Raw genomic sequence first — 26,905 nt, 5'->3', positions numbered from 1 at the left:
GATATAAAGTCAGGAGAGGCTGTACATTCTTGGGGAAGAAAAACCAGAGCGCTTTCTTAAAATAATCTGGACAGACTGAAATGGTGATCTGGAAAAAGGGATGAAAGAGTCAAATGGTAGCCTGGGGCAAGAATTGCAATATTTGGCAAATAGCAGGCTGGGCAACACTTGAGGTAAAGGACTGGGAGTTACAGTAGAGTATCAGCAGCACAAAAATCAGCATGACATGGAATGATAAAAAAGCTCTCTGCAGGACTGTGTGCAGGGGAGGCACATGACGTGATGCTGCTGCTCCAGCACCCCTCAGGAGGGTTTGGTGGATGTGGGGCCCAGTGTGACCTGTCTGGGAGAGAGGGAACATCTTCCCATCGTATTTGAAATCTGAAAGCAATTCAGGTGGGCTAGAGGCCTTGGTGTGAGAAGACCCTGGGAGGAGTGTTTCTTCTCCTAGGAGATGCACTGTGTAGTCTGGGAACACAGAACCACTAAACCTGGCTTTATAGTTCCTCCAGAAGCTGTGGTGTCCAACTGGGTTGTTTATGCAGAAGAAAGGATCAGTAATACACAGGTTTTCTGCAGCTCACCCATTTTCTTGCACGTCTCTCTTCTGAGCACTGACCTAACTTGACTTTTCTTAGATTTCATTCAACTTTAATTTTAGAAGAAGTTATTAACGGGGTAGCAGCACTGAGCAGGATGGAGCTAGCTGAATTCCCTCTCTGAAATGCTACTTTACTTGATTAAGTCCAATGACATCTTTGCATTCAGCTAACTAGCTCTCTGCAGGTGATAGAATAACTAATCAGAGTAAAAACATCAAATGACATGAAATATAGACTGTAAACACCATTCTAATTAGCAGCTTTATGGGACTATGTCAGTGAATGATCATGGAAGAGATTTCTTGTTTTCCATCTTGAGAATATTTGGGGTATTAGTCATGGCTGAATGCTTGCTTGTGTCTTCCTAGCTGGGATTTAGGGTATTTTAATCCTGGTTCTCTGTGCAGTCCCTGCCTATTAGGAAGAGCTGAAAGCTGTCCTTGGCTTCACATTGACCTCTGTTTTTGCCTTTGTCAAATAAAGTTGAAGAAGGTGGCCTGAGTTTGGTGGCCCTGCAGCCCCCAGCACCTGGGTACAGGTGCCCAGTGTAGCAGTTTAATGGGTTATATTTTGAGCACAGTTGTTTCTTCCTCTCTCTTTGGAGCCAGCTCAGCCCTGCTCTGCTTCTGGAGCCAGCAGCCTTTGTCTTGGAAGTTCATCAAAGGTGATTTTCAGTAATTAACTTTCCAGCCTGGAAAAACAAACAGAGTTTCTTGACTGCAGAATTACTGACTGTTATGTAAGCAAAAACATTTTTATACAAAATACCCAAACACTTTACATCTATATCTCTCTCTCTGTATTCATGTAGACAGAGAACAGGTGGCTGTGGCTGCACCCTGCCTTTGATAGCTGATGGCTCCTGAGCTGTTGAGGGTGTTGCACCTCTGAGAAGGAAAGTGGTGTGGCAAACCTGGCAATCACCTATGTGGTGTCCAAAAATGATTCCTCGTGTTGGTGCCCAGATATTTGGGTCGAGTCAGCCCACGTGGGGCAGTGGGAGGAGGGCACTGGGGGCTTTCACGTTGCTGTCAGGGCTGTGGAGTGCTCAGGGAGGAGCTGTGGTGTGGCTGATTGCTGGAGAGGTGGTAGAGCAGGGGGCTGGTTTTTTTTAAAACCTTTCAGTAAGATGGAGAGGAGGAATGATTTCCATGACAACAATTCAATTATGGAGAGAAATGATGGCTCTTGGAGAGGGAATCTGAAGGGAAGGTGTCATTGCTGTGAACCTGGAGGGGGACTTGGGGGAGAGCAGGGAGCTAAGTACAATCAGAACATTAAAACACAAAAGTGTGATTATTGTTTGAGAATCAGCACTTTCAAAAGGAAATAAATGATGGGAAGAGTGATGTGAAGTAAGCCCTTGGTGAGGAGGTGGAGCACTGGCAGGGAAGGAGGAGGTCAGACTCCTGCCAGCTGGTACCTGAGTGTGGGAGGGGAGCAGGTATGAGAGGTGACCACACATCCTGAGAAGCCTCTCGGCTTCATTCCAGTGCTTTGGGTTTTCTCCCTATGTGTAAGTGAAACCATCTTCTCTGTTTCAATGGACATGACAGGGCTGGAGTCCATGTCTGAGTGTGGGCTTCTCCTGTTGCCTTGAAATCCTGTAGCTGTGTGTGTGCCTTGCAGGTCCCAGCAGACTGGGTGCCCCTGCAAGCTGCTCCAAAGTCAGCCTCCAACTACTTTCTTTTCTTTTGTCAGTCTTCATGAGCTGATTTTCTTCCTAAATCCTTGAAGCCCAGCTCCCTTTCATGCTAACTAGAAAAGGCTTAGCATCTTGAAATTGCTTGGACCTTGATTATGATTATTCTTCTTTTCAGAGACTATAATTTTGGGCAATAGGTGGACCAGTAGATTTGGTTCTGGCACTGACACTGTTGAGTGTGAAAAGTTTGCTTGGCCTTGAGGAGCCCATCCTAAGACGATAATGATAAACAAAAAAACCCAAAGCAAAATATGAATAATATCCAAACTAAACTTTGCAAAAATGACATTCATTGAGCAATTTGAATTCTATGCAGCGAGAGCAAGCTTGAAAGACACTTGGATGCATTTTCCAGCCGTAAACCAAACAGGTTGTCAACTTGAAAGGTACTTGGTTATTGCTGATAAAAGACGTGGCCAGTAAAAGGCAGGAAGATACGCTGGGAATAAATAACCGAGTCTATAAACAGTCGGTATTTGTTATATGTCTCTGTAATGCAGTGTTTTTGCAGACAAGTATACTGAAATTTCAACTTATCAGATTGAAACAAACAAACAAAAAAGGTAAATAAATTCTGCTTGGGATGGGCGAGGTGGTGTTGTGCAGGGTGATTGCTCTCCTCCAAGAGCACTGTGGGTGTATGTGAGCATGAAGTATTGGCATGCTCAGAGCAGCCCTGAGCTGCAGAGGGGCTGTGCTGGATCTGGCCAGGTGCCTGCAGTGCCTGTGGGGTTGAGACCCTCCCCAGAGCTCTCTACCACTCGGGGCACCACTACCAGCACTGGGACCAGGGCAGCAGCGATGGGTTTGAGGTGGTGCTGGTGGGGTGTAGGTGTACACAGACCCTCCTTCGCAGGGGTGTTGTGGCTGTGCCTGTGTGACCTGGTGATGGACAGTGTATCTCAGGCAGCACTACTGGAGAAGCAGAGTCCCCTTGTGCTTCAGATAAGCCCAGACATCAGCACTGCTTATAATTAGCACTGCTACCCCCACGCTCCGCCTCAGGAGCCGGCTGTCAGCAGCTTTTATCTCTGACGGTCATTAATTGTTTGGGCTGGAACAATCCATGGGCGTAGAGACTGCCACTGAATTATGGATTATGAATCCTTCACCACGGATTTTATCGGTGGTGCCAAGGAAATAGGTGCAGCCCATGCTGCCTCGGTGATCTCTGCTTGCCTTTCCTTGTTCTCTGGGGTCCCACCTTGGCATTCCTGATTTGCAGGAGAGACAGAGGCACCATTGGAAGTGAAATGCAGAACAGCTGTGATTTGAGCTCATGCTGTTGTGTAGTGGAAGTAAACAGAGGAGCTTGAGACACCCCAAATCATGGGTCTGGGTTGGTGGATGAAATTTTAGGCTTTTGCCTTGTCCCAGCTGTGGAGTTGACCCCTGGTGCTCCCATCCCCAGAGTGGTTGTACAGGGAACTCTAATTCTTGAATTTTTTGATTGCTGACTTATGTAACCATAAAGTTGTGGGGGTTTTTGGAACGTCTTTGGTTTTTAAATGTCACCTTGTGCGAAATAACTGTGCTGCCTTAACTGAGGAGGAAATGCTGCCCTGTGATAGAGTGAAAGCCCTGGACTGATGTAGGTTTTCCAGTGCAGTAACTGCACACGATGGTGTCTGCCATCCATTTGCACTTTGGCATGATCCAGCAGTGTCTGAAATGAATGCCAGAAGGAGAAGTCAGCACATGGTTCTCCTCTTATTTTTAACTGATATTTACATACAAGGAGGATTTCACAGTCCCCTCTGTCGCAGCCTTGCAGAAAATAATCTGCTCTGTAATGTGTTGTCTTTGGAGGGCTGCAGAGGAGCCATGAAGCCACATATCCCTGTGGAGGAGTTGGCAACCAGAAAAGCTGTGCAGGTTCTTGCATGTGGGACATGAAACAAGAGTCTTCCTCGTTTGTAGTTCAAACATTTTGGGGTAGAGCAGGAAGGGAGGAGAGGAGAACCAGATGATTCATGTTCAAAATCATCTTAAATATTGACAGGAAAAGCAAGATCATGAGATGGTGCATGAGGCAGTGGGAATGACTGATGAAGCACTTGGGTCAATATATCCTGCTTTTCTTTTTTCAGTAGATGATTTAGCTTCTGTTTTCTGACCTCTTTGGATATTAACAGCCATCCATCTCACTGACTCCTGCTCTGTTGCTGTTCTGATTTTAGTCCCAGGTCAAAAAGTTCCAATAACCCTGACAAGAGTGAAGGCAGAAGGGCAGAATTCGCTCATGCACTCTCACATTTCCAACATACAGCTTAGCTGTGTTTTTCCAAGTGGGTTTGTTAAAAGGTGGATATGCTTTAAAAACATGCAAAATACTGAAGCCCCAGTTTAATTGCTGGTTACAGATGCTGCTTTTGATCCAAGCTAAACTTCTGAGCCAAGCTGAAGTTCTTACAGAGAAGAGTTTGTGAAATTCTAAAGAGGAGGAAATCAGCATTAAAATAGCATTTGTAGAGAATCTTAAGCAAAATTTGCACTTTTCAGTAAAGGCCTTTGCATCATAAATTACCAACATCTGTCCTCCTATTCTATATGTTATTTCCTCTCCAAATCCCCTCCAGAATCTGCCATTTTTCAGAAGTATTCTTGGATACATTGAACTGTGGCTGAAGATGCTTCATAAAATATGCATAAGCACTTGTCACTCGGATAATGCTTCTCAATACTTGCCACTTTGCTGTATTTTAACAAATTAACCCTCCAAACATGACTGATTCCCATGGTGAATATGGGCCAGTATCAGGATGAGACTATATTGGACCCAGGAAATTCTCTTGTAAAGTGTGTTCAGTTGTGAGAAGCTGCTGCTTTTTTTTGTACAGTACATTGTGGTGATTGGTAAGATCTGAGAAATTCAGAGTATGGCTTACAGATAAGCTCCAATATAGCCAGATTTTAGAGGGATGACATAAAGTAGGATAACCTGTCATCTTCCCCGCCGCTGAGATACTGCTGATGTCTCAGAGGGCAGGTTAACTCTCTAGCTTGTTTCAGATGCAGAGTGTGCTTGACTGTTCGTAGAGAAATAGGACTAGGAGGGGACATGAAGGGTCATCTACTCCATGCCCACATCCCAAGGAAAGCTCACATTTGCCTGTGAAATTCCTTGCAGATAGGCTGTTCTTATGGACTCCCAGTGATTAATACCTTCTCGTGCTCCCAGGCAACATGATCCTGTGTTTCACTGTTCAGTGGATAATATTGAAGAATAAAGTCCAATCCTGGAAAGCTTCTCAGTGTGAATGAAAACATTTAAAAATCAATACTGTGCTTTACAAGGAGAAAATAGGTGTGTGATAACACTGGAGAGAGATACCAGGCAGATTTAATGCCTGATCCAGAAGTCCTTACTCAAGCAGAAGTTTTATTTTACTCCCAAATTCTTTTATTTCTGCTTTACTGACTTAATGGCCACATGCATCTGTCAGTGGCACATCCCATTCTTTGGGCCATGCTGAGGCTGCCTTTGGGATGGACTGAATGGCATTTGGGCTATTTGTTATGAAACCACCAACGAGTGTCCCCTGCTGTGAGTATTTGAGCAGGATGGAAGTTGGCATCATCCTGAGGGTGAGCAGAACAGAGGCTGTGCATCCTCAGTCCCTGCAGGGATGTTTTTCTCGGTGACCACTGAATCCCTGTGTTTCCTTATACCCTCAGGTGTGGCCAGGCTTTGCTTGCATCTGTTCTCCAGGTGGAAATAGCTTAGAGGTGTCTTTGTGCTTCCCTGATTGTTTGGCCATGCTGGACTAGGCAGACGTGATCAGGAATTACCTGGCAGGAGGGAGAAGCCGGCTCTGAGCTTTTGGAAAACGTGTTGCAACTCCTGTAAATCTCAGAAAACGTGAAGTGTGTAACGTATGCGACACCAGTCACTGAAAGGTCAGCTGGCTTCGTGCACATTAGTAACGTGCATAAAAAATTAATGAGGCTCACTAATTAGTTTGTTGTGGTGGAATTTTTTTTAACAAGACACAATTGATTTTCAGTTTATGCTAAAAACATAATGAAGTGCGCTGAAGGCTGGTCTTCGCAAATTTCTGGTTCTCATTGATAAAATGACAAGATTTGAAGCTGTTGTGGGATGAGCTGTTGGAAGCAGCACAGGCACCGGCCCAGCCCTGGGAATTGCATGGATTCAACCTTCCCTGCCCCCCCTTCCCCACTGCTGCTCCCATTGCCCGAGCTCCCCCATGCCTGCGCTGTACCCCAGTACTGCCAGGAGCCCAGACCTCCTGGGACAATTTCCTGCTATCGTGGGATATCTTTATATTTAGAAGGTGAAGATCGGCTTATTTACTTTACAGGTTTCGTAAGGCTTCTTGCTTTAGGAAAATTAACTAGTTTGGGTCTTTGTTGCAAGCTGTGTATATGCTGGAAACATTGTGATTAAACACTGCGGAAAGAGTAAGATAAGGCTGTTGATTAGTTCAAATTGTATTTTTTGTTCTTTTTTTTTTACCCCTGCACTTAGAAGAAACAGCAGACATTTTTGTTTTTATTACAATCACGCAATTAACTGCATGAATAAATATACTGCATTTCTGAAAACTAATATTCTGGAAAAAAACCCATGGCAAACATGTTCTGTTTAAAATATTGTAATCTGTGATGAATCCTGCAGTTGATGATGTCCAGACAACAGGCCTCTAAGGCAGGAGGGTTACATGGAAAACAGGATGAGCTCTAAGTCTGTACTGGTGCAGATAAGCTGGTTGAGACAAAACCTACTTGCAGTCCATGTCAGGGGTCCAGCTAAACACCTACACTGCTCCTGGTGTGGAGACACAAATCCCAATAAATTCAGACATGAGCCAAGAAGAAGAGGAAGAATGTTGCCTTTTCTGGGCTATCCTCCATTTCACTGCAGATACCCTCAGTTTCTCTACACACTCCCTGGGGAGCTCCCTGGCATGTGGACCTTGCATTCCCATCTGTTCTTTCCAGGTGTGTTCAACAGCCCGGTGTCCTTAGAGCTTGGGGTGAGGGGGACACACAGCGTCTTTCCATGTGCAACCTTGTGCCACAGTCAAATGTGGTTATGTAAAAAGTGCTCTAATTTTTCTGAGAAATGATGTACCAGGAGAGCGTTGTGGAGCCTCTATCTCTATTAATCCTTTATACTGCAGTTTTTCTTCTCCATAACTGACTTGAAACATGTTGAGAATTCCTTTGGTTGCAGACTTTGGGAAGCCTTGAGGGCTGCCCAGCAGACAGATGCATTTTTCTTGCTGAGTTCCAGGAAGACTCGTGCAGCATCCTTGCTCTTCAAAGCAGGTTGCTGACAAGCAGTCAAAGTGCCACACTATGACGGGTGGTCACTGCTGAGGTTAAACCTGAGTTTTGTTGTGATCTTGCATTAGCAACTTTGATTGACAAGTTCCCCCTCTTGAACTAATTCACCCTCCATCTTCATGTTTCTGTCTACCTGGCCTTGAACTGAAGGCTATGAGGGAGGCTCATATATAAAGGGAGGCTCATATATATTCTGATGCCTAAAAGTATCTGGCTCTAGGTTTCATCTAAAATTCAGTAGAGATGATGAGTTCAAAGGGTGTGTTTGAAAGGTAAGGGCTAGGATTTTTGCTTTTTATTAAGTAAGTCTTTATTTCTCCTCTCTTTGTTTGGTTTTCTGAAGCTTGCAGTAGACTTTTATAAGAATTCTTAAAGTAGTGGCTCTCGGAAGGGACTCTTGGCATATGGGGTCTGGTGACAGAATTTTTCATATCAGGTAGCAAAAGATGCTGGTCTGAACCCCACTGCACAGAGCAGTATTTTCTTGTGTTTGCAGTGCTTACACATTTTCTGTATGAGTAAGAGTAGCAGAGCATTCCTTGAAGATTAGCCAGGAATAGATCAGGAATAGGCTGCCTTTGGGAGGCTGTGCTTCCTGTTGATTAATTTAGCATCCCACCGTGGTGATCCAAAGGTACTTGGTGTGTGTGAGATCATGGGTGAGTAAAGATGGCAAAATAAGCTCTTTTGCCAACAAATGAATTTGCAGTAAGGGATGCATCCGGGGCTGTTGTTCCATATCCAGCATTTGTATGTGGAGGCAGAAGTGCCTGTGGCTTGGTTCGTCAGCCTTGTTCCCATACCCTCACAACAGGGCAACTGAGGCATCCAACTCCTTACCCTGAATCAGGCAGTGCCTGTGCCTGAGGACTGAACACAGCATGGTCCCTGTGTCCTGATGGGACAGGGTGCCCTCTCATTGTCCCCATGCCTAATTTCTCACTCTGGATGAGTCCTGTGCTTGTTCCTCAAGTAGGAAGCAGGTGATGCAGTCAGGCTTCTTGCCATGAGATCCAAGTCTACCAGAACAAGACTGGTGAGGTTGGCAGAGGACAGTCTCCACCCAACTTTTATGACATTTGTCATCAGTCAGATGTTGATTTTTATGCTCAGGCAGATGTTGAGGCCAGCAGATAAATGTGCTGCCTGAGAAGTTATCTAAATAAATTTTCCAGATCAAGGCACTGTGCAGGAGAGGAATCAAGAATAATTAATCTCAGAGTGCCTGGGAGAAGCAGCTGTTCTACCAAAGGTAGAAAGGGAGCCGAGGATGGCCCCGGGTAAACTGGTATGAATTGTGCAGCCTCTGGAGGAGAATGCTGTGCTGATGGGACCTTCAATGCAGGAAGGTCTGACTCCAGTGTGTTCTGTCCTCCCAGGGAGGACAGAAAGGTTTCAAAGCGGCTTTTAGCTCTTGGGACCAGTGATTGACGGCTTGGATTTTTTTAATGGAGATAGTGAGTTGTCAGTCTTTGTATAGTCAAGCTTCTTTCCTGCTCCTGCCACCTCCTCTTTGCTCACTGCTTTTCCTGTCTTACTTTCCTGGACAGTTGCCTCCTGCTTTTCCTTGGGACTGTTTTTCCTGTCTACTGCTGTCTCTTTTCTCCCTGTGCTGATTCACAAGGCCAAACCTGTCAGCCTTGAAGAGTATATGAGCTCAGGCTCTGCGTTGTGCCTCTCCTGCTCCTGACACGTTCCCCCACGACAAACTTCCTGCTCATCTGGGCTCGGTCTTCACCTTTGGGTGCCTAAAAGGAGTGGGCCCCTTCCTTGGCATCCAAGTCAAACCCAACTCAATTAGCAGAAGTTGGAATCATCTGCATTTCCTTTAGTCTCAGTGGGAGCTGCAGGTGTTCAGGCCCTTTTGAACACAAACAGCTTTTAAATGTGTGCAGAAGTGTTGCATTTAATTTGGTTTTTAAGTACTGGCATTTGAAATTTCTGATCTGGCTGCTGTATTTGTCAGTAGAAATAAATATAGCTGGGAACTTGGATGGGACCAATTTTCCAATGAGCTTGAAGGGTATCTGGCTTTATGGATCCCAGCCTCCTGGCATGACCTGTGTCAGTCACTGAAGGCTTGTTAATTCTGAGAACCAATCTTGAGCAAAATCCTAGACTAATATTTGTCTGCTTCTCTTTAAAGATTCAACATCCAGTGTTGCATTAGTAGATTCCTGGCATTTGCTTCTGATATATATTTGAAATGCTGGTGGTACAAATGAGCTCTGATCCAGAGTGCTCATCCTGCAGGTGAAAGTTTTACCTCATAAATTCATTATTTCTCAGATCATTATAAAAATCAGGTTTTTTACCATTTTTTGGGAATATTTATTTAACAGCTGATCCAGATGTTCATTTCTGATCCACTGCGGGTGTTGTCCATATTTTAGTTCACATACTACAGTGTGGTCCCTATCCAGCTCTGAAGGAAAATATAGGACCAATTTCAATGACAATCTACAGTTGTACCAACATGTCCCAAAGCCTGGGGAAACCTGTCCATTAAAAAATAATGGAGTAGGAAGTCCTGGCATAAAGTAAAGCCTTGAGTGAAATTCCACAGCTTCATGGACTGTTAATTCTTTATTAGGTTTTCCTAAGGCTGAGATAAAAGACATTTTATCTTTTTTAAGGTTTGCATTAACATGTCATTGAGTTTTATAGATACATTGATCTTCATTTGGCTAATCGAGAAAGGGTAATAGAAATGTGTGTTAAATGCTAGAGCAAAGATAACTCCATAACACTTCAATTTTTTTTGTTATTTTTATTTATTAAGTTTTCTTCATATACAGAACCGTGGTCAGTGCCAAGTTGTGAAATTCAGCTCCCTGTATATTTTTATTGGTTGTCTTGTCTAGTGTTTTTTCCAATTTTTTTTTAGCTGCTGTTGCTTTCTAGCTAATTTGACAGTAAAGTTGATGTGTCTTCACTAAAAACTAGCAAAGAGAATTGACAGGATTTTTAAAAAACACTGTCTCTGTCTGATGGATTCTTGCCTCTCTTGGCTACCCAAGAGGCTTCTTTTTACAGTGTATTCCAGTCTGAGATGGAGCAATGAAGTGTGTCTTTGGATTCAGAGAAAAGACCTGAATCTGACTGATGCCAATAGTTTTTTTTGCTGCTATTGCCCGTGAACAAAGATTAAGGTCTGCAGATTTCCAGGAAAATGTACCATGCTTAGGACATGGCTGGGACAATGGAGGTGGCACACGGAGCATCTGGGAAGACAAAGACAATTCTTTATCCTCTTACCCTAACAGTGAAATCTCAACTTGGTTGGAAGTTGGAGGGATTTTGGCAAGTTAGGAGTTTGTCTCTGCTCTTTGGGTCAGCAGCCCTTGCTTGTTATCACTGCCTCACGTGGCTCGGGAGGCTGCGTCTTCTGCCGAGGGTTTAATTGTGCCTGTCTTGAGAGAAACGAATCCCCCTCACCAGACTCACTATGTGCATTTACTGAGGAAGTCTCTATGGATAAAACCTTATTAACAGCTGTTGTTATTAATGAAGATTGTGCAGTGGTTGATGTATTAGCCCTGTGTGTGGAGGCATGTGAAAGGGAAACAAAATGAGAAATTATTTTTGGCTTCTCTGTGTTGAAACTATACATCCTTCATCAGTCCTGCATGTGCATAACGTAGGGCCAAGGGAAAGAAGAGGTTGACTGTGGTTCTCTGCTGCTGGAGAGAGTTCAGGCCCAGGCTGGGTGCTTGTTCCCAGCCTCATCAGATCTCAAGGCATCCTGACAAATAGGGAACGAATGAAGCACTGGTTTAAGTCCCCTGTGCAGCGCTGTGTGACGATGACCTTCCCTGCTTGTTAGCTCTGAGCTGAGAAATCTTCCTCTCCTGCTGCTGAAAGGACTGCAAGGACTTCACTCACACTGAAAGGGCACAGGTTGGTTGGTTTCAGAGATGGTCCCCTTCATATCAAGGATTTATTCCATCCTTTCCTTGCCAACATATGTTGCCAAGCCAAAGCGTCAGAGCAGTTTAGATCTTACTCACACATCTCATCTTCAGCTCCCACTCTTGCAGCCTCTAGCAAATGCTTATTTTAGCACCAGCTGGCTCTGATCCCTTTGAACTCTCTGATATGAGATTAAATGTTAATTTATTACATATCATTATAGGATTATATGTTATCTCTTGGATAATGGAATCCAAATGTTAGAATAGCATGTTTGAGATTTAGTGCTTGCACACATTTTCCTCCACTCAGGAAACAAGAACAGATGAAGGCGGAAGACTGAACAAGAGGTGAATTAATCTGTCTGATCACAGCTAGCCAAGAGCTCAAGCCCTGAAAGAGGATAGCCAGAGATTCATACTCTTTTTATAGAGTTCAGAAGAAGGGGAGAAGAAATTGACTGCATTTTCTAAAAAATAAGAAAGTATGAAGAAATTGTTATCTGCTTTGGGTGTTCTATGGGCTAAATCCCATGGATAAATTATGCAGTGTGAATTATGTGCTTGGCTCTAGATATAAATGCCAGACGAAGCAGAGTGCTGAAGTGGCCTGGATGCTGAGTTTCTGCAGAATTTTATTCTCTAGGCTGTGCATAGGTGAGCAGTACTGGATGTAATAAGATATGACTTGAACTTGAATTGACTCAAACTTGAACTGCACTTGTGATGTTTCCGCGAAAAGGTTTATAGGAGATGCCACTAAGCAGAAGGTAAACATGGCTCTTGTGCTGCTCCCTGTCACTGCCCAAGACAGCAGCTTTGAATGGGCAGATGCTGACACTGGTGGAGCTGCATCCTCAGCATTCCCAGATGCTGTGCCGTGCCCATGCTCACTGGGCTGAGAGAGTGATGCCCTGTGACTCTCAGTTTTATAATTACCCTGTCATTGCGAAAAGAATTAGATGCAGCTTTTTGCCTTCTCAGGGAATCTCAAATGTGATCTAATTTACTCTTCTTGACTCTTTGAGAGTTTGAAAATGCTGTCAGCTAATGCTCATTATCTTTTACTGTGTTAATACGTTAACACAAGTGAACCACACAGCAAGTGTGACCTCATCCAAATTTGGTTTTTGCTCAAGAGTTTTTGGTCTTTGCCTGTAAGTTAATAATTGTCTGTGAGCAAGGTAACTGTATTTGGTGCCTCACAGCATGAAAACCATAATAAGGTTTCACTTTCTTTACACACAAATATTTTGACAAGATCTTGAACTGCCTCCTCCAGAGCTACTGGGAATTTTCATTGTTCTTAGAAAATCAAACTCTGTCTGTTGACAATTAGCAATTCAGGGAAACAAACACTCAAGAAGTCCTGGGTGAGGCTGCAGGCTCCTTCCCCTCTCCCCAAGAGGAGCTGTTCTCCACGTGTGAATGACAAGCTGCGGCCTTTGATCGCTGTAGTAAGAGAAAAGCGGCACCGAGGGATGGTTATTTCATCCATTCTGACAGCACCCACCGTAAATTTGTAAAATATGTCAAATGTGTATTCATAAAGTAAAATAATGCATTCAAGTGTGGAAAAATTATGCTTTGTTCTGATACCGGGATGTGCTTGAGCAGGACTGTTTCAATAAGCAAGGGAGCAGGGGAGGAGGTCGGCAGTCACCCTAGGAATGCAAAGCTCTCTCACTCTGTAACAAATTAATGGAGTTGCTCGAGGCTGTTGTCATTCCAAAAATAAAATGTTGAATTAAGTAAAGGAATCTGAGAGAAAACAGAAACTTTTGTTCTGGGTATTTTGGGTGGGGGCAAAAAAGGAAGCCATCATTAGAAAGGAAGGATTTGTGTTTCCATGTGCTGTTCCTTGAGAGGCAGATATGAATTGATGACTTAATGATGTCTGACCTGCAGAATAAGGCCTGTGTGGTTGCTCCTGTGGGAGCCAGAGAACACGTATTGTTCTGGGAGTCTGGTTAGTGTAATGTAATATTTGTTGCTGGTGAGAGCAATGCAAAATGCAGATTGAAGATTGGGTTCAGAGAAAAAAGGCACAAATATCTCTGAACTAATAGTGGTGAATCTGTAAAGCCATGAAGCTTTTTCTGAAGCAGCTAAAAGGCTGCATGACCCCACAGGTCTCTGTCTTGGAACTTTGTGGCTTGTGCTTAAATTTTCCAGTGGGAAAACTCCCTGACTTAGTGAGACTGCACACACTTGAGATGATATCTGTGTGTGCGTGTTTGCAGGATGGGGACACAAATCTTGCTGGAGGCAACAGCCTGCACCTCTAGAGTTCTGAGGGGAGACCTAAGTGAAAGTTGACTGGTTTCCACAGATCTGAACACTGCCAAGATTTAACTCTTTAAATATCTACATTGCTAACAGTGCCCAAAATCAGCATGGGTAGTCAGAGTCACTGCCCAGGTGAGAGATCCAGCAATAATGAGGTGTGAAAGGTGAATTTCTCCCAGTGCTCAGGCAGAGCTGTGGGGCTGGTGCCCCACCCAGATTTTGCTCTGCTCACCTCCCCATCCTGTTTTGCTTTATCGCGGTCCCCAGCAGGGCCATGCGTGGCATATACTCTTCCTGGGATTACAGTCACAGTGGGATATGGATGTGTGCTGGTGAGAGAGAGGATTTTCTCTGCATTCAAGACATATCTGTGTTCTTAATAACTTTACAGGGGTTTTATTGTAAGCTGCTTTTGTGGTTTCACGGGGTTGTTCGGGCCCATCAGTTTGGAGCTCGTTTCCTCCAAGAACTTCGAAACAACAGGATGGGCAATCCAGTGAAAGCCCATTGCTCTGAAGAAAGGCTTTGGATCAACCATCCTGATTTTTGGCAAAGCCTTTGGAGAATCTCCTGCCAGCATTTTAACGTCGTGTAATTTTTGGCTCAGGCAAGGAATTTTTCAGTATCTCCAAAGACAGGTGCTTCCATGGGGAGAACCAGAAGTGCTATAAGATGATTTACCTGTATAACCTGTGCATACAGGAATGTAGAAAGTCTGCAGTATGTAGAACTTCAAGTTCCTTTGCTTTGTTTTGTGCTTAATTGTGATACTCGAGGCCACTGACTGCAGTCACAAGCTGGGGTTTGTAAAGAGAAACACAACCAAGATCTCAGTCCTCCAGGAGCTGAGGGAGGGATCAACCCACACTGGGGCAGCAATTATTGCTTAGAGTAAAAATGGACAATGCTGAAGCAGATTTAGGGAAGGATGAAATGGCTCCTTATTTTTTTGGATGAAATTTGCTCTTTAAAATGGGAGTGCAAGCAATGCAGTCAGCACTGTGTTTCTCTGTATTGTTTTAATGGTGAACTCAATCTGGGAGTGATGGCAACCTGCGTTAGTGATTTGGGGAGCAAAATGGTAATTTGGGAAGTGCAGTTGAGACAGATTTTCTGGTTTCTGGAAGGCAGCTGTGCTCTGGTGTCATGGGATGCCATTTCTACCAGTGCCCCTTGTTCCATGCCTGCTTCCTTTTGAGGTGCCATTTGCTGGGGTGTGAGGGCATTTACCCCAGTCCTTTACTGCTGTGCCACTGACGTACTTTGTGAGAGATGGGGATGCACTTTGCTGTTCAACCTTAGCTGCTTAGATCAATATCTGCAGCAGAAGAGTGATTTTAATAAAAGGACTCTCAGCTTTCCTATCTCCATGACAGATAGACCCCAGCTAACATAAATCCTGGCCTTTCTCCTGTCAGTCTCTTGGCTTTGTGTGACTTGTAGGTGTTTTGACACTGAATACAAATATTTCAGAATTGGCTAATGGTTTAGAGCATATATTTAAAAGATTTACTTTTGCAATCACCTGGTGCCTTTAGTGAATGTGTTTGCCTTGTAAAGCCTCCCTGTTGTTTGGAGAATATATCCACACACTCCTATACATGTATTCATTTTCTGTTGTTTATGAAATATCACTGAGGGAAAATGACTTTTGCTTTGGATAACAGCTTAGGGAGCCCTCTCCTAACTGCTTTTTTAGCAATGAGAATCTACAGTGGCCGTGACAAACCTTATTTATCAGGTTCCAGGAGGGATGCACAGGGGTTTGCAGTGCTGGCAGCTGGAAGCACCAACTCTCCACCAGGGTAAGGAACAATGCCAGGACAAGTGCCATGCGATGGGGAGCTGGGTGAGAGGTCCAGCAGCTCTGCTGGGGCCCCTGGGACTGTCCCCCTGCTTAGCTTCACCTGGGTTGGCTATGCCTCTTTGACTACTCCCATAGCAAAGTTGTGCTGCCTGGGAGTGTGAATCAGCCTTCCTGAGTCGGTGCTGCCTTGTTTTTCGGGGTTGATTTTGGCATCTCTACCTCCAGCCAAGAGGTGTCTGGAGAGCAGAAGAAGGATTTAGGAAACCTTGACGCTGCTCATGCTGGGGGGAAGCACCTTGGGGTGGGCTGTGGTTTTCATGGTTTGTGTTCATGGGTTTCTGCCCACCAAGCAGAGGTTGTGCAAAACCCCTGTGTGTGAGCATTGCTTTAGCAACTGTTTCTCCCCTCCAGGTAACCAGAACAGAAACTCTCCATGGTTAATCAAGTGTTTTTAAACTTCAGTTTAGCTTACAATAGTAGCTCTGTCATTTAGTTCTTCCAGCTGATGAATTTGTGACCTTTAGCCACTGTACTAATGCCTCTAATTGTAAGTGGTAGGACAATTTCTCCGCTGCTGTTGTATAAGAGATGCAGAGAAACTTGCCAAGAGCAGCCTGTGACTTTTAACCATGTTATCAACACCCCTGATTGAAACTAATATTGCAAGGTAGGCCAGTCATCAGCCCAGCAGAACAACCTGAGCAATTGCAACAGCCACATTAAATGAGAAACTCATTGGGGACTTCCTTTCTTGGGCACCCTCCCTGCTCTGCAGCCTGGGCTTTGTCGGTGTCTGCACCAAGGTGGCCTTGGCTGTGCCGAGTGTGATCTGCAGGAAATCTCCCTTCTAGCACTCTGGGAATTAGTCTGGGCAGGAAAACCTTAGTTCTGCAAATACCTATATTACATCTCTCAGAGGAAGCAGGAGCTCGAGACTCCAAGGAGAAAACCCTGTGAGTGTCTCATCCCATTTCTACTCGGCCCTTGACGAGGGAATGTTCAGTGTCCCTGTACTCTCTTCGTGCTCATGCTTTTCCTCTATAGATTCACCCTCAGTCTTTGTTCTGTGTCCTTCATCCATTGAAAACATCCTCTTCTCCTTAATGGAAAGAATATTTTACACCTAGGAGATTTGGCCAAGAACTCCCTGGCCCTGTATGCCTGTGGACATCTGCCTTGGGAACACCATTATCCTGTGGTTTGTACAGTCCATGGATGGGACCGTGTGGTGCCTCTGTGTGACATTCAGGTAGTACTACAGGGATATATATATATATATTATCTAACTTCTAGCTTTTCCTGTCAGACACGTTTGAATAAATGGTTTTAACAACAAAGATTTTGGCCAGAAACACACGTGTGAGAGTGAGGAGGAGATGAGTAAATAGAATCCGTGATGACATAAAGATTTTACGGGGTGTGGGGATGGGCATGTTACTCACAGCTGGTGAAACCATCCCACTGTGTTTCAAGAAAAACTATTGTAGGGAAGTTTAGAGAGTTTTAAAATTTGTTTTATTGTGCCTGTTTTTTCTATTACTCCAGCCCATAAAATCAGGTGCCTTAGTTATCATGTTTACCACTGTACAGGGTTCAGAGGGAGCAATAAAAGCCTCTAAAACTTACCTGAAATAGCCTTCCTACACTTACAGATGCCACAGGTTTAATGTCCTGTATCTCAGATCCTTCCAGGCTTTGACGTGATGGTAGCATTTGGAGGAAAAGGGATCTTCTCCCTGGTGGAATAAAATTTCCACTGTGTAACCTATTTAGGTGCTGGATCTTTGGATTAGAAGCTATGACAAGTTTGACTGTAACAGCCAGTGTTAATGTTTCAGGGGGATTTGCATTCCTCAGGTTTGAACAGCATAATTTTGAGTAATTTCATATTTGGGCAGAAATTGTTCTCAAAAAGAAATGGCAGTGTTGGAGCAGCAGAAGGGTGTTTTGTCCAGGAATTTGAACCCTCTTGAGAGGTGAATTTAAGTTGTTATAGTGATGTGGTGCATTTTAGACATACTTATATTTCATCCTAAAAATTTTTGTTTGTTTGTTTCAGGCTGTGTCACCTTTAAGGTGACTTCAGTCTTTGGAAATAAAAATACAACTTGGAGAACCATTCAGCTGTAATGATAATGGTTCAGCTGCAGCTTTGTACTTGATAAAATCTTCTGTACAGGCAAATCCAATGTCTGCATGGGCTCTCACGGAATTCAGAGGAGGAGGCGGCTCAGTAGCTTTACTGCTTGGGTTGCATGCTGTTCCCTGGTTAGGATAAATATATGGTCTATTTTGATAAACAAGCTGGAACTCCTCTTTCCCAGTAATAACATTGTTAACAATCATCTTCCCAGAGAACAGCAAATAACGAGGTAGTGGCTTAGCCACGCAATTCCTCAACCTTTTATAAGTAGAGCCTCGTTTCCTTGAAAAAGGATAAATCTCTAATCTGCTGGTTACAGTGCTGCTATAAGGGTTTTAATTTTCAACTAAGTAAAAAATGAGGGTAAACTCTGTGTATTTGTTTGATGGATTTACTTTACCCCATCTTGTTTGCTTGCATGTCCTTGTGTAATGTTGTGACATCCTGTTTTGCAGTTGCTTTAGGAGTCACCTCTGATGCATTGCCAGAGAGGGAGAGCAAATTAAGAATGACCGTACCAGGTCAGGGCACAGATCCTCCTGGCCCAGCAGCCTGTTTCTGATAGCACCCAAAAGCAGATATTCTGTAGGAAAGAGTAAGATCAGGCAATCACAGAGAGTGCTTCCCCTAAACATGCTCTCAGCAGCCCGTGGCAGAGGTCCTGTCTCTGCCTGACGCTGATTCAGGGAGCACAGTGAGGAGCATTCTCTCTGGACTCCAACACTTCTCCTGCTTTCCTTGCCAGGCTAATGGCAATTTTGAGCCTTTTTGTTTTACTCCAGTTTTCCAAACTTTTGCTGATAGAGAACTCTGAATTAATCTTCAGGCCTTTTGGGTGTTGGATTACACTCTGCCTCAGTCCTTTCTGTGACAGCAGTGCTGGAACTGGCATGGGATGCTAATCCTGCTGTACCTATCCACTCAGTCGTAGAGGAAAATGTATGAAAACAAATTGCTAGTCCAAGCTAAATTTAGATTTATTCAGTTGGAGTTAATTATAATCTTTATTTAGTCCCAAGCGATGCCTTCTTATCATACACTTATTATAGCTGAGAAAATTAATTTTTATTCTACCATAAAGGTGAATGTAATAATCTGGGTTCAGGGAAGGGATTACTTTAATAAGATTTATAGGCAGCCTTTCAGACAGTACGGTTTTATTACTATCTGTAGGTGGCCTTGCTGCACATATGTCTTTCAGTATGGGTGACTCTGCAAAATGCATGGAAGCTAAAAACTGGTAAGCACCAGCTCAGAAACTTCCCCATCTAACTTAATCTTCTGGCAATGGTAAGCAGGCATAGCACTTGACTTGCCTTGGAACACAAAAATACAATTTATTACTGAACTTGTGGCCTGATCAGGGGTTTCATTCATATGCATGGTTTAATTTTGCACTTAAAAATGCGTTTTAGTAGACAAAAGATTTATGACGCCAGAGATGCTGCTTGCTTTAAAGCTTTTTGAAAGCAGCATGATGGGCAAACATAGGCATGTGGTGTGGGAGGAGAAGCTTTAGTGAAGAGTGAGCCAACAGATCTGATGGGGCAGGACTGCTCTGGCCACGGTCACCTAAACCTGCCACATGCAGGTCTCCACTGGCCACCTTTAGCAGTTGAGTTATTGGATAGAAGGAGGCTCCTCTCAAGGGTGACTTATCATCCTACAGATGTAGGTGTCTAGGAGAGGATGAATGAATTCTGGAGTGACCCTGATTTGGTGAAAGAGGAGGTTGGAGGGTGGCAGGGCTTTGATACCCATCTGAAATGAGATGGGCCGACTCCCACAGAGGGTGGCAAAAATGTGCAGCTGCAGTGAAGCCTAAGTAACAGCAGCTTAACTCAGACATTTTGGAGATAAGTATGTGAGACATTGTCCCAAGCCTGCAAAAGTTAATTAACCTCTCTTCAGTTTGAGATGTTCGGATTAAGTGGACTTCTCTTTTTTTTTTTAATTGCATCCTTTTTCTTGTCTTTCAAAACAAGCTGCTGGACCAGCAGTGTTTTGCAAAGTGAATCTTGTCTCTCCACAAGTGTGTAATCAAGATTGAATGTAAAGACTGTAAACTGGTTGCAAATCCTCCATCAAGTTATATCCTTACATCAAATTGGGATGAGAGGAAGAGAGAATGAGAAAAACTTGAAAGGATCCTATCATCTTTTCTCACTCTACAGTTGACAGCTTCTGGGCTGACTTTAATGTTAAAAAAGTATTGGGAACTCTTCTTAACTCTTTCTTGCAGTATCATTTATATCTTCAAATTATTCTGTTACAGTTGAAAACACTGTTGTTATGGTTCTTTTTTTGTGCCAGTGTGGTTCACTGGGTAACTGCCTCAAGTACTAAAGGAGTAAGACTTGTTTTTGAATGGCAGGTGATGGAATTTTTCTTAGTTTAGTTAGATGATGGAAGTTTACCCCTCAAGGGCACTATGGAGGCTTTTTCTCCTCCTTTTCCTCATGAATGTAAAACTGAGGAGATGAGTCACAGGATGGACTCTGAATGTGGGAAGTAAACAGTGACATCCTCCTTTCGTGGTTATTTCATTAAATTTTGAATGAGTCAGGGAGAGCACGAGGCGGGTGTTCATCTAGGCTCCTTAAATCCTCACACAACCCAAACTTAGCCTACTCATAGTCCTCAAATGATGTCTAAACTCGTGGTAGACTTCCACACTGTAATCATCCTCCTCATTTTCCTGCTGCCAGGATTAGGAGTCAGAGTTTCCCCAGCTGTAGCCAGGTTTTTCACCTGGAAAAACATCTCATGTCTGGGGCCCCTGCACAGCATCAGGTCTTGCCCGTTGCCTGTGTGAGAGAAAGTGACCTACACAGCTGGCCCATAATTAATTATTCTCCTATGGTTTATAAGTTCCAGAATAGCTTTCCTTGTGTAGACACCCTATTCTGGGATACAGTGTGTTTTTATTCCAGGCTAATGCCTGCAATTCCAGAACAAAATAATTATTATGAATAGAGCCATTTTTATAGTGGAATAATGTACATGTGTAGTTTGATCTTTATGGTCTTCAGTAAAGGCTGGTGGGAAGGGCTGGTGATTTTTCTCCTATACAGACAAGCCATTGATTGCCTCTATGAGTCATGGATAACATCATAGTACTTACTGGCACCACATTACTTGAAATTATTCCTCTTTTACAAAGAGGAGTGTCTGTATGATCTCGCTCTGCAATTCTGATGATGCTGCAGGAAAGATGAATTTTAACATTTTCACAGTTTTTCCACAGGTGCAGGATTGGCTTCTTGTTTGTTTTCAGAGAAAAAGGATATTGAAAAACTGGCAATTTTAAACACTTGTTGTTCCTTGCACCTCCAGCTTCAGAATTACTGAGGGCTTATGGAGGACTTGGCTCCTGTTAAGTAGTTTGCTAAGTAGAGAGAAAATTTAAATGTGAAATTTGGATTTATGCTCTAACAGGAGCTACTATCCTTTTTAATAACAAAATGATGATTTTAGAAGACTTTCCTCTTACCACAGCTTAACATATATATTGTTTTTAATGCTGACCTGCTGCTGCCACCACTGTCTTCTAGCAGAGTACTTGTTTTGCTTCCTATTAAAAAGTATGAAATCTAAGAAATGTAGCTTCAGTGAAATCTTGAGTTACATGAATGGCAGGTTTTTACTGCACAGTGTGCCCTGAAGCTGTGGCTTTGTGTCTGCCTCAGTCCTGTGCTGCTTTTTGTGGCAGAAGTCCAGGGTCAAGTGAGATTAAAACCAAAAGCAATTAATAATTTTATGATTAAATAAAAAAAAAATATCAAGACATCAGAAAAACAGCCTTGGTTGAGGTCTGAGCTGGTTAGGGTAAGGACCAGGAAGGGGCATCTCTTATGCACAGCATCATATGCTTGGTTTTGTTTGGTGTCTTCCTCTCTCTCTGCTCCTCAGAAACATCAAAAGAGTGTTTTCTTTCTGTCTCTACTCTCAAACTTAGCAGGATGAGCTGGGCTGTAAGCATATTGCCCAACTCTGGAACGAAGAATTTTTGGCATAAAATTGCAGTGATGAGATTTTCAAAGCTGACCCGTTGCTCTAGGGGCCTGGGTATTTGGCTGATCTGAATGAATATCTTAACAGGGGCAAAGCACCTGCAGAAAGCCTGTTACAAGGTAAAAGTTGGTTCAGAAATTCAAGGTAAATATCTCAAGTCACGTCCAACAGTGTGTTATTGCCACACATCTCTCCTCAACGCCCCCAGTGTCCCAGTAGGCTGAGCAAAACAGACTGCTCTGCCTCTGAGATAGCACTGGGCTCTAGGGATGCTCATTTGGTCTCCATTTACTTTTCTTCAACTCTTGCTCTCTTTGTACATAATTAGGACTAACCTGCATTCTGGTTTAATGTTCTGCCCTCTTTGATCTTGCTGAAGTTCTCACTGAAGGAGCAGGTGATTGATTCATTGCATTGTTGCACACCAGAAAGCTGAGAATGTGTCCCGTTTCTGATCGTTGCTCTAAGGAGATTGATGCTGTGGTGCTGATGTGCTGAATAAAAAAGGTGGGGTGTTGGCCTGCCATCGTATGAAGAATTTCTTTTTAGATGTTCTTACAGCGTCATAAAATGCTGCTAAATTCAGATATCATATTTTGTTGCAGGCTGGTTCTAGGACAAAGCCCAGCCCTGTCTACTGGTGTTTATGGCTTCCCGTATAAGTTTTTGGACAAAATTTGTATCTCATTTTGCTTGAGTTACAGCAGGATGATATCCTAGTCCTCACACCAATTCTGAGAAGAGGCACTGAATGCTGCCACTATAATGAAATGGAGGAAAGGGGAAAACATACCTTTTAAACTTCCTGTAAATCATTTCTCGAGAGAGATAAAATATCTGCATACAGTGTGTGTGGGAGTCCTATAATGTAAACACAAATGTTTTTAAGCCTTGTCTTGTTTTTGGCTCCTCTTTAGGCGCAGGAACTATGTCATTATTTAAGTCTCCTCTGCAACCTGGTGTGTCTTGAGAGAGGGCAGGTTTTAGCTCTTCCCCCAGAAATCAGTGTGCTCTTGCTGCTCTATATCCTTTGCTCATCTGTACGACTGCACAATTTTTATAGCAAATGCAACTTCTACTTTGAAATCTAGTTCAATTTATTTACAGTTAATCCAGGAAGGGGCTTGTCTGCATCTGACTTTTTAGCAAAAAAACCCAATACCCTCCCTCCCCTCGCTGCCTCAGCTTTCCCAGGAGTGAAGTTCACTTTCAGCACCCGAGCTGTGCAATTGCACAACAAACTACACTGTGTCAAGGTGCTCTATAAACCTGGAGTCTTCTGTTCTAGAACTGGTGTGCATCTTCTCTTTTCTCCTGCTATGAGCAGGATGAGGTTTGACCCACACTGTGTTTCCAAGTACGTTTGTTACTCAGTGCTGAGGTAAAAGCATTGGGGGTCCCACAGAGCAGCACAGCAAGTGGTAGTGGGGCATTTCCTGATCCCTGCTGAACAGTGGTCACCAGGTTCTGCTTTCTGCCTCTATCCCTGTTGCAGGTTCCTGTGGGTTCCTTGCCTTGTGCAGAGGAAGGTGTGGACTGGCCTGGTGTGTTGGGAGAGATGGGCTGATGTTTGTGCATCAGTGCAAGGCAGAGGACAGCCAGGTGGGACGACTGCTTGGCAGCTGCTCTGCATCTGCCTTTTCCAGTGGAGCTGAGAGGGAACCCTGATCTGATCCCCATGTGCAGTAGTGAGAGAGGAGACTCTTTGATATTGTTTCCTGCTGAGAATTCTTTTTTTGATACTTTTGTATATTTTTGCATATTTACTCACTCCTGCAAAGAATATTCCAATGGTTGAAGACAAATCTTGGCACAAGGAAATATACAGCAAAAGTAAAGGCAAAAGTATAGGGATGAAATGAGAAGCATTTAAACAAGTGTAGATAATATCAAACCGTTGAAAAATAAATGACCAGAATTTCAGCTGAGAACAAGAGTGGGACAAAGTCAAATGAATGGGATTTACCCTGGAATCCATCTTTGATAAATGGGTAGGCTTTAAAAATACACAACCTGAAAAAAAGAGCTTAAATATTAGAGCTTTTATCTCTGCTAAATTGTGGCTGCAAGTATCTGAGTCATCTGGCTGGAACAGGTGTAATTGTTTGTGTGGTTGTTGCGTTGTGTATCTGCTCTGCTCAGTGCTGACAAACAGTGGAATCACAGCTAAGCTTCAGCGAGAGACAACGAGAGTTTTGACCTTAGGATCTGTCATTGTGCCTCTGTTATCTCTCTGCATTATGGAACTGCTTCATTTCAATTCATTGGGTTTCTGTTTATTTCCTCTGTGGCAGTCCCAGGAGCTTGGATTCACTGGCTTTTTGTTGGAGCATATGAATTGTTAGTTTGAAAGACCCACTGTTTCTCGTAGAATTGCAGCCCAGGTTGAATATATCTCACTATTAATTAGAGACTGGCCTGAACCAAAGACGTTTATTTGATCCCTCCCTCCCTCTGGAATCTTTTCTTTCCTGGGAAAAATTGCTCAGTGCTGGCTGGAGGATTGACCATTGTGTTGTAGAGAAAACTTTTGTGGTTTCCAAATGTGTTTCATTCTCCTCAGGAATTAAACAAAAAAATCCTTCTAAGCATCTGCAAACCTGCTGTATGTAAAGGATTTCTCCTTCTCTCAAGTTCACTCTTGTCTATAAATCCATCCCACAGAGACTCCTATGAAACCCCATATATTTTAATGTGAAAAATTTTGGTTTCAAGAACACAAAGCTTTTATCAGTTTTCCACCAACCTCCAAACTGCTGACCTGGCAGAATGAATTGGGAGTGATGCAGATTTGCTACCCCCCAGTTGCATGGTGTGTTAGTGACACTAGGCTGAAGAAAATGTTCAGTTTTACTGCTTAAAATGTTGGTTTACTGCCTACTAATATTTAATATGCCAGTTTTTTAGACATATTGAAACATGGGTGAGAAAAAGCTGAAAGTTTAATCTGACAATAAAAGAAAAAAACACGAAGAAGTAAAAAGTTTTGGAACTTAGATTGGGATCTGGCCAATCAATCCCCTCCTTGTATCCAGAACTTGATTAGTGGTTTTCAAGTATGTATCAGAATGGGGAAGGTGGAAGAGGAGCTGTACAGCTGATGCAGTGGGATGTTTTCAGTATATGAGCTTTGAACCAAGAGTGTTATTCTGTGGTACCTGTGTCGGATTGTTTTGTAATTGTAGTGAGCAGTATTGATCTCTGGTAATACATTGCTTTGGAGAAAAACTGAGGGGCATGCTAAGCAAACATTTGAGCTGTCTTTCTGTTTCCTTTTATCTTTGGCCTGCAGTGGTGGAGAGCCGAGGAGGGGTCATGGACAGCATACAGAGATTCTCAAACCTGCCAACGTATCTCCCCGCGAGCTCCCACATCTGCAATGCTGATGTTTTCTTCTTCCTCAAAGAAGCCAACCAGGATATCATGAGGAACTCCAGTTTACAGTCTAGGGTGGATTCATTCTTTATATACAAAGCCAAACAGCCACCTGTCCTAAATGCCACGTATGGACCCTTTTCTGTTGAACAGCCTGTTCCCTTGGACCTCATGCTGACTTCTGCATCTTTTGGTTTCACAAATAAATTCACTTTTAATTGGAAATTAAAATCTCACATAATCAACAGCTCAATCTATTCCAATAAACCCAAAATACAAACCTTGTTCTATATCGCGGGGAAGGACTGGGATGACTACAATTCTGAGGAGATGTTGCCTTGTGTGAAGATGTTTGCTTTCCTGGAGTCTAGAGAAGTTGTGGCCAGCTGCAGATTGACAGGCCTTCTAGGATTATGTGTTGCAGAGCTGGAATTGTCTCCTAGCTGGTTCAGCTCCCCTCCACCCATGGTTTCAGAGGAAACAGCCTCTCTGGAAGGGATTACTGTGGAGCTCTTCTATAAGATTTATACAGTGGATGGGGAATGTTCTCCAGAGGATGAAAAGTGGGAAAACAATATCCATGCAGGTGAAGATAACGAACACCAAGCTTTGTCAGCTATGGAGAGGATTGGTAGCATCGTTGTTTACCCAAATCAAGACCAATTAAAACAGTCTTCACTAAGGCTTGATGAAAATATCGTTATTCGCTTACCACTGAACCCGGTCAGAGAAGGTGACATTGTGACCTTTCATGTTTGCCTGGCTGATGACTCACTAGCAGACCAGTTTGTATTAAGGTAAGAGAATTTTTAAAGTGCTGTATGCTAAGCAGTCTACAAACAGAGGCAAATCACTGTTGGGTGTAATTTCTTTGGTTATATTCAGTGTTTTCCTGAGAGAACTTTGGCATTTCCTTTCCAGCAGGGGAAAACTATAAATTCTCTGTGTGGACAGTACTTTTTGGAACGTGGGCATTGATTTTAAAGTATGAGCTATAAATGTTTGTTTGATTATTTCTTATTTTAATTCTGTTTGCTTCTAGTGGTAATTTTGCCTCTTGAATTATCCCTCTGTAAGTCAACCAGGGTAACTGCTGTAATCTGTTTTGCTAAACAGTTTGCAGGAGGGTTTTCAATTTCTTTGGTGAAACTTACTCTGCTTTTATCAATTTTATTACCATCTTTCCAAAGTACATTGGATACATCTTGCACAGGTCATATGTGGTGAGGAACTATTTTGTTGCACTGTACAGAGGGGAGCTGAGAGGTGAGAAAATGAGATGTGCCTCAGCTTGTGTAGGAGTCCTTTGGCAGAGCCAGGATTTGGGGCCAAACTGTGCAAGTACTCTTCAGTTTTCCTGTCAGACCAGCCTACCCTGCTTCCTCAAGCTTTTGGCTGCTTGTTTTGTGGCCCATTTTTGTTTTAACTTTGGGGACTTTCTGTTGACCTTTACTTGTGAATCTGCCTGTAATAGGAAAATTCAGGTATTTCTAACCACCCTGAGGGTTAGTGCTGAATATTTGGTATGTCCTTAGCTGTCAGACTGTGGGTTCAGAGCTCCACAGAGACCAAATTCAGAGAGAAATGTGAGCCAAACTGGGGGAATAAGAGGGTCAAAAGGTAATTGAGAAGTGTCATCTGCTGTGAGAATGTGAGACTTTCCTTGGGAAAGAAGAAGTTGCAGCCCATGCAAAGAAACCTCAGAGCAGATTTGTGCCTTGCTTCTGACTTTCTGATCCGAGAACG

At 43.3% G+C, this 26,905-nt stretch overlaps 1 protein-coding gene across 6 annotated transcripts in view; it reads left to right on the top strand.

The window, feature by feature from the left end:
• The window catches only part of LOC113951318 (transmembrane protein 132B-like), a 230,497-nt gene that overhangs the window by 38,668 nt on the left and 164,924 nt on the right, over nucleotides 1-26,905 (top strand). For all 6 annotated transcript variants that reach the window (XM_027652173.1, XM_027652178.1, XM_027652176.1 and 3 more), the window contains one exon: nucleotides 25,077-25,956. In XM_027652173.1, the coding sequence (XP_027507974.1) occupies nucleotides 25,077-25,956 (880 nt within the window). The remainder of the gene's footprint in view (nucleotides 1-25,076; nucleotides 25,957-26,905) is intronic.

Source organism: Corapipo altera, unplaced genomic scaffold (assembly GCF_003945725.1).
Source record: "Corapipo altera isolate COAL_440 unplaced genomic scaffold, ASM394572v1 67, whole genome shotgun sequence".
Lineage (NCBI taxonomy): Eukaryota > Metazoa > Chordata > Aves > Passeriformes > Pipridae > Corapipo > Corapipo altera.
This window is presented reverse-complemented; position numbering and strand designations above follow the sequence as displayed.